Here is a 15,709-nt window from a genome sequence, read left to right as displayed (position 1 = left end):
ATAGGTAAGTGGTGTACATGATCTGTATAGTAGCACACGCTAGCTGATCTAACAAGTTTCTTCCATTTCTGATGTAGTCTACATACAAAGCCATTTCTATGGAGAGAAAGTCCTTGGAACAGTCCAGCCCAGAGAACTCCCTGTGTGGAGTTGAAATGCCTATCTGTCTTGCTGGCTGTCCTCATTTTATTTCCCCCTCTCACTAACTCCGCTTACAGGTAGTGGGACTAAAACTACTCGACTGTATCCTGGGGCAGCCAGATGGGAAGGGGTGTCAGAGCTGCACTCTGAGCCTGCTCCTAATCTCTGATACCCTGGTGTAATTCCATTGTGACACATCAAAGACAATAGAGTCACTCTCGATTGGCCCTGGGGTAGATGATCCCACAATCAGACCTTTTACCACTGACTCACACAGGACTCGGTAGCCTAGACTCAGGGCACCAGAAGCCCTCGCTTACCCTTTGTCACAGGCATTTGGCAGGATGGTATAGTATTGGAGTCCTAAGGCAACATGTGCAGCATTATTTTTTCCTTTATCCCTATGCATATTCCCCCCCTCCACCTCTCTGTTAAGGAAATATAAAAAAGACATATGGTTTATCTTGTGTAAACAGAAGTAAGTTTCCAGCTGGTTCCCCTGCTCAATAGTGATCTGTTCTGGGAAGGACAGATGCAATATTTAACCTCAACATCTTCACCTGCCGCCTTCACACTCCTTGCAACTCCTTTCTCCGGTCGCTGATTTCCTTTGCTCCCGCATGATCTGCGTCCTCCATGGTCACAGGTGGCAGTCCTGTCCCAGAAGGGGATGAACCAGAAAATGGGGAGAAGTGGGTTTTGGTCTGGGAAGCCGCTGGTGTAGCCTTGCCTAGGAGCAGGAAGGTTTTCAGTGCACTGATTGATTGATTTTGTTTTCCCTGGCTCCGCTCAGACCGCCCAGACTGTGTGGATGGACGCATCTCATTCATCTTTTATTCCCACTTGAAGAACATGAAGGAAATCTATGTCACCGCTGAAGTGGATAGGAAAGGCCAAGCAGTGAGAGGGCAGGTGAGTTTCTGGGGATAGTGCTCACCAGCCCAAGAACCTCGTTTTCCTTTTTCTGCAGTCATCGGCTGTCTTGTGGCACTCTTTGCCTCAGTGCCTCAGCCTTGAGTATGTCAGTGAATCGAGTTCCTGCTTTTCCGCACCCAAAGACTGACCTGTAAAATATGCCCACAGGAGAGAGAGTGGCTTGAATACTAATGGTCACCCATCACCCAGGCTGGTGCCCTTCTCCCTTACTGCTAACGGACCAAGAGTTAATGACTGCCATTAACTCTTGATCCGTTAGCAGTAAGGGAGAAGGGGCTGGACTCTGAGGTGGATCCCTGTATTATTATTAATGGCACCCACTCAATCAAACAGCAGATGGCACTCCAAGTGGGGATTGTGTGGTCTCCTGTAGGGACTGGGTGGGAAATGTCCTACATAATTCTTGCCAAATGGAAAACAAGCCACATAGATAGACATGGCCATTGAAATGTCATTTGGATCTTACTCTGTGATCTCCCCTGCTTGTGAAGGTCTCCTTCTATCGTGGCGAAGTTCCAGACAATGTCCCTGAAGATGCCACCAAGAAGAGGAAAGGGCCTGACTCCCACTGGCTGGCTACTCTGCCAATCAAACTGCCTGTGAGTACTTATTCTGCTTTCCCTTAGGTGACCATGGATGGGGAAACACTTGTCTGTCTGCTAAGCTGAAGCCTCCCATACTTAGCCCTGAAAAGAGTGGGTTGGACTACAGCCAGAGGCATTGTCTGCAGAAACTGCATGATGGAAAACGAAGAATTTATTTTCCTTTGAAAAAGGGAAGTGTATGTGCATGCAGCCATGTGAGTGTAAGGGGGAAGGAGAGAATAGCTGTGCATTTGTTTTCATGTGTCTTAAGTGTGAGGGGTAGGGTGCTGGTGGTGAGATCACTTGAAGGTGACCAGGCACAATTGCACCAGCTTTCTAAAGCTCTTGTAAATGGCCATGGGCACTTTCTGTGCATCTTTCTCCACCAAGAGAGTGCTCCACTCCTCCCCAGGGAAGTGCGTAACTCGAAATGTTCCCCATATCTCCTTCTAGTTTATCCACCTTCCTGTCCTGTTCCATTTTGCACCGTTCTGAGCTGGCACTGATGTGATGAAATGTCGCAGAGAACAGATTGTTGCTCTGAGTGAATGAGGGTGCTCGAGGTGGAGGAAGCTGGTTAGAACTGAGCATTGTTTCTGTCTTGCATATGAATACCCTGGTGATGGGTATTATTGGGAAGGTGGATTGTCCAGTGCATGGCAGCTCAAAGGAGTTTTGATGAAACCATTGTGTTGAAGTGTGCTGGAATGAGCCAAGGGTGCTTTAAAGGGACCTGGCTGGCCAAGCTGTGTCATGGCAAGTTTTGTTTCTCTTGAGCAGGCTCAAATCAGTAAATATTTATTGTCGTCCTTTGAACATCACAGTAAAGGCTTACACCAAAGTAAGCGCTGTGGATGCGGTCCCACTTCTGGTACATGCCCAGCCTCGGTTTGAGGCCTACAGCAAGAGCTCTCTGAATGCTGTGGGACATATGCTTGCAGAAACAATTGGTAATGAAAAGTGAATCTCCAAAGACAGGGCAAGGAGGGATTTCCTGCTTCAGGCTGTGGTTGTGGGTGCTCTGGGACAGATTGGCAGAGGTGCTGAGCACCCATAGCTCTCACTGGAGTCCATTAAACAGTGGGTGGTCAGTACTTTGCACAATTGGGTCCCTAGAGTCCACGTTAAATCTACCTCTTTGCACCTTGGGCAAGTAAAGTTCAACTAAATGACTTGGCACTGCCCCTTTAAAAGGAAATCATTTCAGCCAGGAGTATTCCTGTCATTCTCTCTTCCATTAAACAGAAACTGAAATCCCACTCGGGTGATCATTCAGAGCCCAAGAATGGCTTCTCCCTCCCTCCTCTGAACCTGGGGAATGCCGAGACTGGCTACCTGACACAAGCTAATCTGCTTGGCATTGCTGGGCGCATTGGAGCTGACTGGCAAACTATTGGCTTGAACCTGGGGCTGCCCTATCAGCAGATCGAACGAATAGGATACAACCACAGGTGAGCCGTGTGTGCAGAGGTCAATATGGTGGCCCCAGGGATTAACACATCTTCAGGGTAGGAGTATCTTCACTAGGGCTGGTGGAAAAATTGGGTTTTTCACTTTAAAAAAAAAAAAAAAAAAAAGTCACATGTTTTGATTTTGTTTTAAATATCAAAAACCTAAAATATTTTGTCTGAAAACTGAAATATGTCATTTTGGAAATGCCCCTATAGTGTCTCATGGGAGTTGTAGTTTGGCTGCCTCCTATGCCCTATCTTTATGGGCAGGGCTCCCAGGCAGGATTATATCTCCCATCATCCACCATGGTTAGGGACTCTCATGATGTATTATCTCATCTCTCTTAAGAAGGGAGACTCTGGTGCATCCTGGGAGATGTAGTCTGACCAGGGAGTTGAGCCTGTTGACAATGGGAGCTTGAGGCAGCATTGTCAAATCAAAATAGTTTGGTTTCCAGCAAAAAACAAGGGTTGGGTAGTGAGAAGATAGTCCCCCTGAGGCATCTTACGGTGGTATGATGGCACTTTATGGGGTCTGGACCCAGTCACAGACTCAAGTACATGCCATGAGGGATGATGGGTTTGTTATTTTTGTGCTTCTTGCTCTCCTCAGGGAGGACCTGGATAGTCAGATCCTGAACATGCTCTTCTCCTGGGCCCAGCAAAACTCTGAGGACCACAACTGCGTGGAGAAGCTGATCACAGCCATGAAGGAGAGCGGCCGCCAGGACATTGCAGATGAGATTGAAACTGTCATCGAGCTGGGAAGGCAGAAATACAGGGCGTCCATCCGCCGGGTGGGCCTGGACCAGGAGAGCAATACTGAAGACTCTGCGTAGCCATGGTGTAGCGGCCAACAGAAGGAACTCTGCTTCTTACTGTGGTGACTCCTTCCCCTGTGCACGAGGTGGCATGGCTGCCTGGGAAACTCCCAACTAATCCACATACCACCATCTGCCATGGGCGCTAGGGGGGCACCAGCTGGATTGTGATCATCCACTACTAACCCACCATGCTCTGCGAAGGGTATGCTAATGTATGACTTCTGTTCAGTCCATACATGCCAACTTCCCAGTATATGAGAGAGACTGGTAAGTCCTGCGTTCAGGCCCTCTGGCTTTAGATGTTAGGGACATGGAGAAATTCAGAGCAGTTAAATAATGGAGAACGCTGCTTTTAATAATATATTTATATATAACTTATGCCTAAACCTATGTTCTGCAAATGATTTGGGATATGAACATTCCCCACCACATCGGTTCCTTCAGCATTTCTGTAGGAACAGATTCATTTGTGTTCTGGTGTTTAATGTAAAACTTAATGGGGGAATCCCACCATACTAGCTTGTGCTGTGATCTTCCCAGATCTCCAAGCAAAGGTTGGGTCAGTAGTTGGATGGGGGACCTCCACTATCTATTTTAGGTACCAATGTGGTCCCCATTACCATAATATCTGAGCACTTCACAGTCTTTAGAGTGGGAAATTTAGCAACATTTTCATTTCCCCTACATTTCCTGTGAAAACATGTCTCTTTCTTTCCACAAACAACCAAACCCTGAAAAAGAACTGTTTTTTTGGGGGGGAGGGAAGGGAATTTTTTGTGTTTGGGTAGTTTTTGTTCTTCATTGGTAGAAATTTTCCAGTTTTTCCAACTTCTTGTTTTGTTCAAAAACCATTTTGCAATTATTTTTTTTAAAAAGCCTCAATTTTTTTTTGCCCAACTCTCGGGCTCTGTGGGGCTGGAGGTCTTCTGGACAAGACCTAAAACCTGGCAGTTTTTGACCGTAGGTTCCATTTTACTTTCTGTAATAAATAAGGAGGTTGAACCCCAGATGCCAATTTGGATTCTAAGTTGCCTCTTTAAAGTTTTCCAGCAGTTTCAAGTGGATACTGTATTCTCCACTTCCTCTCTTACACTGTTTGTGCAGTGGGACTCTGCAGTACCGAGCAGGAGGTGAGGCTCAGCTCAGAGGTCACAGCACTCACTCCTATGTATAGTTTTCAAAGCACTGTGGGATGAAAAGCACAATATTCATGTGGCTTTTTAAGAGCTGCAGGACAGAGCAGAGCATTGTGGGATCTAGATGGAATGGTGCTGACCTCACCTTTAACCTTCCTAATCTGAGTATCGTGTAAATGAGAATTCTCTGTGGACTTCCCCAGATCTCCAACTCATCTCATAATGGGCCTGAACTAAAGACAGTAGGAGACTTTCCATGGACTCCCCCAAAAGCCACTGGAATCCCTCTTTTATTGAGGGTTCTCCTTAGGAGACCAACTTGAATGGCATATACTGAATCCTGGGAGCAATACTTGAAGGTATACGATCAACTCGAAAAATCAGTTCTATCTATAATTCTTATACCTACTGTCAAGGTTCCTTCCCCACTCTGAACTTTAGGGTACAGATGTGGGGACCTGCATGGACACTTCTAAGCTTAATTACCAGCTTAGATGTGGTATCGCTGCCACCACCCCAAGCACTACTTTCCTTCCCTCGGTAGTCTTGACAGACTTCACCAATTTCCTGGTGAACACAGATCCAAACCCCTTGGATCTTAAAACAAGGAGAAATTAACCATTCCTCCTCCTTTCTCCCACCAGCTCCTGGTGGATCCAGATCCAACCCCCTTGGATCTAAAAACAAGGAAAAAATCAATCAGGTATTAAGAAAAAGGCTTTTAATTAAAGAAAAGAAAGGTAAAAGAAAACCCTCTGGGAGAGATTAGCATACCAGCTACTCTCACAGACAACAGATTCAAAACACAGAGGATGTTCCCCTGAGCAAAAACCTAGGTGCACAAAAAATATATCCAAATACCCAATTTTGATAATTCCCTTAATGGTACCAAGACAAGTTATAAAGAAAATAAATATAAACCTATTTATCCCTTTCTAAAACTTACTACTCTGATAAGAGGCTGGTTCCTTGATCTTTTTCACTCGGGCTGAAACTGAAACTCTAAACAAAGGAAAACTTCCCTCCTTCCTTTTGAAACATCTTGTTCCTCTGGTCAGGTGTCAGCTAGGCTAGGTGAACTTCTTAACCCTTTACAGGTGAAAGAGGCATTAACCCTTAACTCTCTGTTTATGACACCTACTATTACCATTGCAGCTGGAAGAAGTTAGCAAAACCCACTGATTTCTCTGGGGGTAGGTTTTTAGCCTCTTTGTGCATCATCACTTTCACTGAGTCTACCTCAGAGTCGGTTTGATTTGCATAGAAGACTTATAAATATTAACAAGGAGGCAGAAAAACCATTAATCTGTTTTTTGAAGGAAAATTTTTTTTAATCTCCTTTGATATATTGAATGCTAAAGTTTAAACACTAACCAGTGGGAATTAGGAGAAAACTTCACCCTGGAGGAAGTTATTCCATAATTGTCCTCTTGGGTTTCTTGTATCTTCTGAAGCAACTGATACTAGCCAGTGTCAGAGACAGGATGGTGGGCTAGGTAGACCAGTGGCTTGATGTGATATAGTCAATGCTACTTTATTCTATAGAAATTGGAATTTTGTTATTGTTTGGTGTTATTTGTATTAAGTAGCACTTAAGCCCCCAACTGAGATCAAGCACTGTACAAACTCATAAGAAGAGCTTACAATCTACACAGACAAGAGGCGGGAGAGGAAACGGGCATAGAGAGAGGAAGTGACTTGCCTAAGGTCACACAGCTGGACAGTGGGAGAAATGGGAATAGAACCAGGTTTGCAGTGCCGCTTTAAAGCTTATTTCTTCTTCGAGTAGTATCCCTGTGGGTGCATCACTTCAGGTGCACATGTGCCTCCTGAGCCCTTGATTGGAGATTTTCAGTTAGCAGTATCTGTTCGGCCCATACATGTGCCCTATGCCTCCTCATGCCAGAAACCAAGGGGTTGGGTGGGTGGGTGTGTGTGTGTGAACTGCCCTTCGTTCCTTCTCAGTCACGTTGCCCTGAGAGTAAGCCTGGTGTGCCCACCTTGAGTGTGCCTTGGCTCTTCTAATATTTCTATAGTGATTAAGAGAGTTTATCTAGTTGTTAGCATAGTTATAGTCAGTACAGGATTGTTTTACTCCTGAGAGACTTATTTTTTTTCCTGGCAGGGTATAGCTGGCTTGCCAGGTTTCAGATGTTGCCTCTCCTGCTGAGAGGCTATCCCTGTGAGCAATGACCGCTGTAAGGGTGTCCATTACTTGGAGGAGTCCCATGTCTCCCAGAAATGCAACTTCTGCCTGGCCCTCAAATGCAGGGCACGGAAAACCAGAAAGATAAAACTCAGACTGTTAATGATGGATTGCTCCCTTCAGCTAGCTTCTGAGTCAGGTCAGGCGTCACCCCCACCCCCACCCCCACCAACATACATCTGTCTCCGGACAGGTCTGGCCCTGCTTCTACCTCAGCACAGGCTTCCTCTAAGAAAAGGAAGACTTTGGAGACTTCAGGGAAGGCTTCCAAAAAGAGGAGCGTGGATTCTCTCCTCAAGGAGCCAGCTCCAAGAAAGACCACGTCCCTGGCAAGATCTATGGTCTCTGAAGCCTCAACCTTTTTACTAGATACCGTTAAGTTGAAGGACTCTACAGCACTGTGAATACTCAAGGAAAAGTCCAAGAGCATGAAGGGGAGACACTGCTGTGTTAGAGCCTTGGTACCTTCTACAGCAAGGAGAGCAAGAATAGACACTTGGGACTGGCACCATTGAAGTCAGCCCAGCCTTTGGGACCCATAAATGCAGCACCCTCAGCACCGGGCAAGGGGCAGCGCCAGATACCATCTGCGTCTACTTTGGAATGCCCACCATCAGCAGTACTGTTGGCTTCAGCAACCATGGCCATTGCTACTCCATTGGTAGTGATTCCCTATTCGATAGCACAAGAGTTCAGATATAATAAAGACCTGTCGATAACAGAAGAACTGGAGTCTCCACTTCTTATGGGTACCAAGCATCTCCCTGTAAAGAGACCCTGGACTACCATCCTCTGGCACCACAGGACTCTCCACTGTTTTGTGCAGGTACTCCTCCCCTGGATGAGATGATGGAGGATGAAGGAGACTTTGTCGGTTTCTTCTATTTCTGTTCAGAGTTCTGGCATATACCTTCAGGAACTCATTTTCTGAAAGGCATAGGGAAGATTGAGCTCATTATCCAGGGTGGTGGAACCAACCTTGCATGCCACTCCCAGGAATCTGTACTAGGACCAGTGCTATTCAACATATTCATAAATGATTTGGAAAAAGTGGCAAGCAGTGAGGTGGCAAATTTTGCCTACAATACAAAATTTCTCAAGATAGTTAAGTCCAAAGCAGACTGCAGAGAGTTTCAAAGGGATCTCACAAAACTGGGTGACTGGGCAACAAATTTGCATTTATCAACATTGAATTTCATCTGCCAAGTAATGCACATTGGAAAACCCAATCCCAACTACTCATACAAAATGATGGGGTCTAACTTAGCTGTTACCACTCAAAAGAAATCTTGGAGTCATTGTGGATAGGTCTCTGAAAACATCCACTCAATGTGCAGCAGCAGTCAAAAAAGCTAACAAATGGTTCACCCACGCCTTGAATACTGTGTGCCGTCCTGGTCACCCCATCTTGAAACTGATATATTAGAATTGGAAAAGGTACAGAGAATGGTAACACAAATTATTAGAGGTATGGAACAGCTTCTGTATGAGGAGAGATTAAAAAAGACTGGGACTTTTCATCTAAGATTAGGGGAAACTAAGAGGGATATGATAGAGGTCTATACAATCATGACTGATGTGGAGAAAGTGAATAAGGAAGTGTTGTTTAGCCCTTCACGTAACACAAGAACCAGGGGTCACCCAAGGAAATTAATAGTGAGCAGGTTAAAACAAACTAAAGGAAGTATTTCTTCACACAGTGCTCCATCAACCTGTGGAACTCATTGCCAGGGGATGTTGTAAAGGCCAAAACTATAATAGGGTTCAAAAAAGAACTAGATAAGTTCTTGGAGGAAAGGTCCGTCAGTGGTTATTAGCCAAGAAGGTCAGGAATGCAACCCCATGCTCTGGGGCATCCCTAGCCTCTGATTGCCAGATGCTAGGAGTGGATGACAGGATAATTGCCCTGTTCTGTTCATTTCCTCTGAAGCATCTGGCATTGGCCATTTTTGTAAGATGGGATACTGGGCTAGGGGGACCATGGTCTGACCTAGTGTGACTGTTATGTTCTAGATCCAGCATGGGACTCGGTTTTGCAGTACTATCTGCAGTTCTGGACTCTGTTCTGAAACTCCCTCCTCCATCTGGCAAGACTGCTCGGAAGTCACTTGGAGTGGAACACCCACAAGGACACTCCTCAAAGAAGAGGTCACTCACTTTGTGCAGTAACTGTGGTTCTTTGAGGTGTCTCTCTCTATGGGTTCTCCACTACCCATCTCCCCTGCCCCTTTCCCTCTTCTTTGGACTGATCTTTAGGAGATGTCTGGGTGGAGAAGGAATTGAGGGCAGTTCACTCGCACACTCCTGTATGGCCTCGGTATCCAGGATGAGGAGGCATAGGGTGTATGAATGGATACTGCTAACTGGAACTCTCTGATCAAGGGCTCGAGAGTCATAAGCACACTTCAAGTGAAGCACCCACTGAGGGACACTTCTTGAAGAACCGCATGTACTGCACAAAATGACTAACCTCTTCTTCCTGTTAGTTTTATAATATGTTGTGTGTCATTTCTGTCTGGTCTGGGAAGTTACTGTTCTTTGCTCCAACTTTGGAGTCATGCACTTGGGCATGTTGCCCTAATTTGTAATAAAAGAAACTTTAATCATGTTGTATCTTGTAAGTACATGATGGGTAACAACGCCACGTGGGCTGCAGTGTATATATAGCAGCTAATCATGTAAGGACTTACCCTAGTCTAGCTCACAAGTCTGTTCTAGAGAAGGCGCGCTAAGGCCCTGTCTATGCTGTAGGCAAACAGTTGCATTGTGGGATCTGGTTATGTCATGACTTTGTCTTGTAGAGGCGAGTGAGTTGTGCTTTGACTATGTTCCTGGTCTGCATTACAGCCCAAAGGCTGTCACATGTTTCAGGAACTCAGTTAAGTATTATTCAGTCCCCATCCCTGTAATAGGCTCCTCTTCATGAGGAAAATTAGGTACGAGTTGTGGTAACCAGCATGATGCTAAATCCCTCTTAGCAGTCAGTATAGACAGGGCTGAGTTGTGGTGAATAAACCTTGCTGAAACAATGTTAAACCCAGCTCGAACTTCCTCTGTATGCTGATTGTAAATCTATTCTATTGAAGTTCTTGTACCATCTTTACCCTGTAGTATCTGAGCACCTTCCGGTTGTGCACTAACCACTGTGATTAACATCTGTCATGTGTGGTTCTTTCTGTGTCATCCTTGGTGCTGCACTCACCCCTGTGTGTTGCTAGGACTTCCGGAGTCATATCCCATGTTTTTTTGGTGCTGCAATGAGCTAAGCTGTTCCTATGATACTTTCCCCGTGAATTGTGGGAGAATTTGTCTGTTGTATTGGGCACATGGGAATCATGTGAAGGGCACCGGAGGATTATTAGCACTTAAGTAACAGCCTGTGTCCTCCTTGCAAAACAGGTGGGTTGCTAGCTTGAGGGAAAACAGAACCTGAGGTCTAATGAACCAAGCCCCTCCCCCCTCACATGCCAGCGTCTCCAGATTTAAAACACCACTAAATTCAGGTGAGAGGCTGTGTGTGTGGATGAGAAGTGGGGTTAGAAGTAATCGTTAAGCAAGCGCCTGGGTTAACTATTGAGATCATCCCCATAAGAACTGAACCATATTAGGGTTTGTGAGTTATTACGTGGGGGTTGCAAGCTGTCAGCCTCCACTCTCGAATCTCGCTTTGCCTCCATCATTTATAATGTTAAACATGAAAAAAGATTTTTTTTAATTTATGGAGGAGAGGGGTTACCTTTCACGGAGCAAGCTGCTGAGTGTATCACCAATGCAGAACTTTGAGAACCACCACTATAGCAAATCCCTTAAAATGACAAAAGCCATTACAAGTGAGACTGCTCGAAAAATAGTAAATGTTCTCCAGGAAAACTGTTATATTAAATGAAAACTTTCTATTTTTTGAAATTTGTTTTTGTTTTCAAACAAAAAAAATCATTTTGATTCTAATCTAAATGAAAAATTCTGATTCCTATCTCCCTCCACCTCCCAATTGATTTTTCCACTGCTAAAGAAGAGGACAAGGGAAAATAAGAGAACTGTGGGGGAAGGGAGGGAATCCTATAAAAATAGTTTGTTTAGAAACAAACCAAAATTAAAATGTATAATTTGAGGTCAATTTTTGAAAACCTGCAAGCTTTCCTTGAACTATTTTTCATAAAAGCTATTTTTCACTTAACTCCCTCCCCCCATTCTTGCTGGAAATACGACAGCTAGCTCCAGTTAGAATTCTCTATTGGCAATGCACTTGTAACTTCTGTGCTCTAACATGCAATCATCAGCATCATCTGGCCTTTTGTAAAGTGCTCTGCTGCAGAGGACTAGCGCAGAGCAAGCATGCAGTGTTCCATATGCAAACTACATACAGTACGGTTGTGATTATCCAGCACCCAGAACCTTCAAATGACTGGGACCAGTGGAGTCTGAGGTGCTGCTATGATGCATCTGAGCTTGGGAAGAGCATCAGGAACATGTGGATCCTTGAACCTCCCCGATCAGTTACTGAGCACCACTTCTTTGAAATCTGGAGCTTCAAACTGGGGACTGTAGCCCTACTTCCAAAAAGCAAGGTTTGTATAATCAAGGCTGCACTGAGAGCTGGTGGAACAACCCACCTTTTTCCTGTAGGAAAAAATGGTTATCCACAGGAACTTTAAGAACAGAATAGTTAGGTTTGGGATTTTTGGTGAGTTTTATTCACCCCTTTTCTAACACTTTTTTTAACCTTTCTCCACCTCTTTTCAGTGGAGAAAAATGGAGTATACAAAGGGGAGAAAGGGAAGAAATCCCTGAAAGAAGAAAAGGAAAATTTTCAACATCTGAAACCCAAAACAATATTTTAATTCTAAATAGAATTTTTTGTTTTTAAATTCCCCAGGGGCTGGGATATTTTTGTCATAGGAATTGAAATTTTCCACAAATAACTTTAGTTTTACCAAAAAGCTCATTTCGGGAGGCAGCAAAGCTTTCTATAAACTGCTCCTCTCCTAAACTATTGACCAGCTCTCATCGCATGGGCTGAAGGCTGCTATTACTTGATGAAGAGCTTTTATTTTTTGCTAGAGCAACAGTGCCATCTAGTGAGGTTTTATATAAACTACTTTATTGTATTCATTGAGACTGTCACCAGGCATACAAGAACTTCTGCTCAATGAAATGAGAGTATATAGGATGGACGGCATTATTGATATGAAATCATTAATAATGCTAAGAGGGCTGCCAAAAACTAAAGTGGCCGTCAGCCAATTCAGGAGATCCAATAGTAGCATGAAGCCACCTTCACTGTCTCCAGGGCTTTGGGTCAAGCCCCATTCTGGTATTGGATTGAGCTCATAGGCACTGACTCTGTTGGTGCTCCGGGGCTGGAGCATTTATGGGGAAAAATTAGTAGGTGCTCTGCACCCACCAGCAGTCAAGCTCCCGTCCTTTCCCCCCACCCCCAGTGCACTGTATTGGCAGTATTAGCATGCTCTGAGAGGGAGAGAGGGGAGCGGGATCCTGGTGCATTTTGGGGAGGAAGCAGGGCTGGGGTGGGAATTTGGAGAAGGAGTTGGAATATTGGCAGGGAGAGGGTGGAGTTGGGATGGGGACTTTGGGGAACGGGTGGGGGCAGGGCTGGGAGCAGAGTGTGGGTTGAGCACCTACCGGACAGCAGAGAAATCAGCACCTATGATTGAGCTGCTCAACTTCAGTTCCAGGAGCATTAAATGCATTCACCAAAAATGTCTCTGGTATCATTGTTCAGCTAAGAATAACCCCCTACTCTGTCACTGGTACCTGTAGTGGGGCTAGATTCATAGATTCCAGTGTAAGCAGAGAACAGCGTGACCACCTAGTCTGGCCTGTATAATGCAAGCCATAGAAGTTCCCCAAAATAATTCCTTGAGCATGTCTTTTTAGAGAAGCATCCAATCCTGATACAAAATGGTCAGTGATGAAGAATCCACCACAACCCTTGAGAAATTGTTCCATTGGGTAATTACGCCTACCATTAAAAATTTGTCTTGTATCTAGTCTGAGTGTGTCTAGCTTCAATTTCCAGTCATTGAATCGTGCAATACCTTTCTCTGCTAGACAAAAGAGCCCATTACTAAATATTTGGTCCCCATGTAGTTACAGACTGTAATCAAATCACCCCTTAACTTTCTCTTTAAGCTAAATAGATTGAGCTCCTTAGGTCTATCATTATAAGGCAGATTTTCTTATCCTTTTCTTGCGGCTCTTCTGTGAACTCTCTCCAATTTATCAACATCCTTCTTGAATTGTGGCCCCTGGAACAGGACACCGTGTTCCAGCAGTGGTTACGCCAGTGCCAAATAGAGAGAGAAAATAGCTGCTTTACTCCTATTTGAGATTCCCCTATTTATGCATCCCAGGATCACACTGGGAGCTCATGTTCAGCTGATTATCCACCAAAACCCCCAGATTTTTTTCAGAGTCACTGCTTCCCAGGATAGAGTCTCCCATCATGTAAGTATGGCTGATATTCTTTATTCCTAGATGCAGACATTTACATTTAGTTGTATTAACCTGGGCACAAGCAAATAATATGCATTTTATCAGGTGATCCAGATTGCTCTGAATTAGTGACCAGCCTCCTCATTATTTACCACTCACCCAATTTTTGTGTCCTCTGCAAACTTTTATCAGTGATGATTTTGTCATCTTCCAGCTCGTTGGTAAAAATGTTATAGGACCAAGAACAGATCTCTGCGGGACCCCACTAGAAACATACCATCTCGATGATTACCCTGTTAACAATTACATTTTGAGATCTGTCAGTTAGCCAGATTTTAATCCATTTAATATGTGCCATATTAATTTTATATTCTAGCTGCTGCTTTTTTTAATCAACATGTCATGTGGTACCAAGTAAACTGCCTTATGGAAGTCTATTACATTGGCACTATTACCTTTATCAACCAAACTTGTAATCCTATAGAAAAAGATATCAAGTTAATTTGACAGAATCTGTTTTTCATAAACCCATGTTGATTATTAATTATATTATCATCATTTAATGCAACACAGACCCAGGTCTGAACCATGCCCCCAAAGCTGCAGGCTTTAAGTGAAAACTACTCAGCAGGTTACCTATCTCCAGCACAAAGACACCCAGTTCCCAATGGGATCCAAACCCCAAATAAATCTGTTGTACTCTGTATAAAGCTTATAGATGGTAAACTCATACATTGTCCACCCTCTATAACATTGAGAGAGAGAGATGCACAGTTGTTTGATCACCTAGGTATTAATTACTTTAGGTTAATAAACAAAACTAATTTTATTAAATATAAAAAGTAGGATTTAAGTGGTTCCTAGTAATAACAGACGGAACAAAGTAAAAAGGAAGAGGAGTACTCGTGGAAAATTTGTTAGTCTCTAAGATGCCACAAGTACTCTTCTTTTTGTTGATACAGACTAACAAGGCTACCACTCTGAACCAAAACAAAGTAAGTTACCAAGCAAAATAAAACAAAACATGCAAGTCTAAGCCTAATACACTTAAGAAACTGAATACAGGTAAATCTCACCCTCAGCGATGTTCCAATAAGCTTCTTTCACAGACTAGACTCCTTAGTCTAGGCCCAATCCTTTCCTCTGCTACAGTTCTTGTTAGTTCCAGTTCAGGTGGTAATTAAGGTTTTCTCATGACTGCTGCCTCCTTTGTTCTGTTCCACCCCCTTTTATAGCTTTGGCACAAAGCAGGAATCTTTTGTCTCTCTGAATCCCCACCCCTCCTTATAAATGGAAAAGCACCAGGTTTAAGATAGATTCCAGTACCAGGTGATATAGTCACATATCCTGTGAGACCCCAAGCCTCTATTCTTTCTGGCCTGACTCACATGAACACAGGAAGGCTTACAAGTAAATAGAGCCATTTACAACCAATTGTTATAGATAATGGGAGCCATCAAGATCCTAAGCCACCATTAATGGTCCACACTTGGCATAATTACAAATGGACCTCAGAGTAATACTTCATATTTCTAGTTTTAGATACAAGAATGGTGCATTCATACAAATAGGACGCATACACTTAGTAGATTATAACCTTTGTAATGATACCTTACAAGAGGCTTTTTGCATGAAGCATATTCCAGTTACATCATATTCACACTTATAAACATATTTCCATAAAACACATGGAGTGCAACATTACACCATTGATTTATAAATGTCTAACTGTAATAGTTGCTTGTTTAACATATCCAGAAATACCAGTGGAATGGAAAGTGTTATCACTTGATTAGACTATCATCTGTTTTTTCCCAGATCCATTACAGAAATATTTATGGATCACTTTTGCCTTTTCTATATTATTACTATTGAGAATTCTGCCATTTCCATTCTGTCAAGTTTCCACTGTGGGCTCTGGGTCCCTATCCCTCACCCAGTGACCATAGTAACTCTGCGTGCAGGAATGACATCT

General features: G+C 43.8%; 1 protein-coding gene across 5 annotated transcripts in view; it reads left to right on the top strand.

The window, feature by feature from the left end:
* The window catches only part of PIDD1 (p53-induced death domain protein 1), a 38,269-nt gene extending 27,115 nt beyond the window's left edge, over nucleotides 1-11,154 (top strand). The window contains exons 13-17 of one of the 5 annotated variants that reach the window (XR_007774376.1): nucleotides 935-1,053; nucleotides 1,569-1,676; nucleotides 2,907-3,112; nucleotides 3,726-4,203; nucleotides 7,472-11,154. Coding sequence is in view for 3 of the 5 variants with exons in the window: in XM_050952827.1 (XP_050808784.1) it covers nucleotides 935-1,053; nucleotides 1,569-1,676; nucleotides 2,907-3,112; nucleotides 3,726-3,951 (659 nt within the window). In the remaining 2 variants the exon portion in view is untranslated. Of the gene's footprint in view, nucleotides 1-934; nucleotides 1,054-1,568; nucleotides 1,677-1,703; nucleotides 1,814-2,906; nucleotides 3,113-3,725; nucleotides 4,323-5,275; nucleotides 6,171-7,471 lie in introns of those variants that run through there. The other 4 variants (XR_007774375.1, XM_050952827.1, XM_050952828.1 and 1 more) reach the window with 4 other exon arrangements.
* The last annotated feature ends 4,555 nt before the right edge of the window (nucleotides 11,155-15,709 follow it).

Source organism: Gopherus flavomarginatus, chromosome 5 (genome assembly GCF_025201925.1).
Source record: "Gopherus flavomarginatus isolate rGopFla2 chromosome 5, rGopFla2.mat.asm, whole genome shotgun sequence".
NCBI lineage: Eukaryota > Metazoa > Chordata > Testudines > Testudinidae > Gopherus > Gopherus flavomarginatus.
The sequence above is the reverse complement of the archived record's forward strand: the minus strand, read 5'-3'. Positions and strand labels throughout refer to the sequence as shown.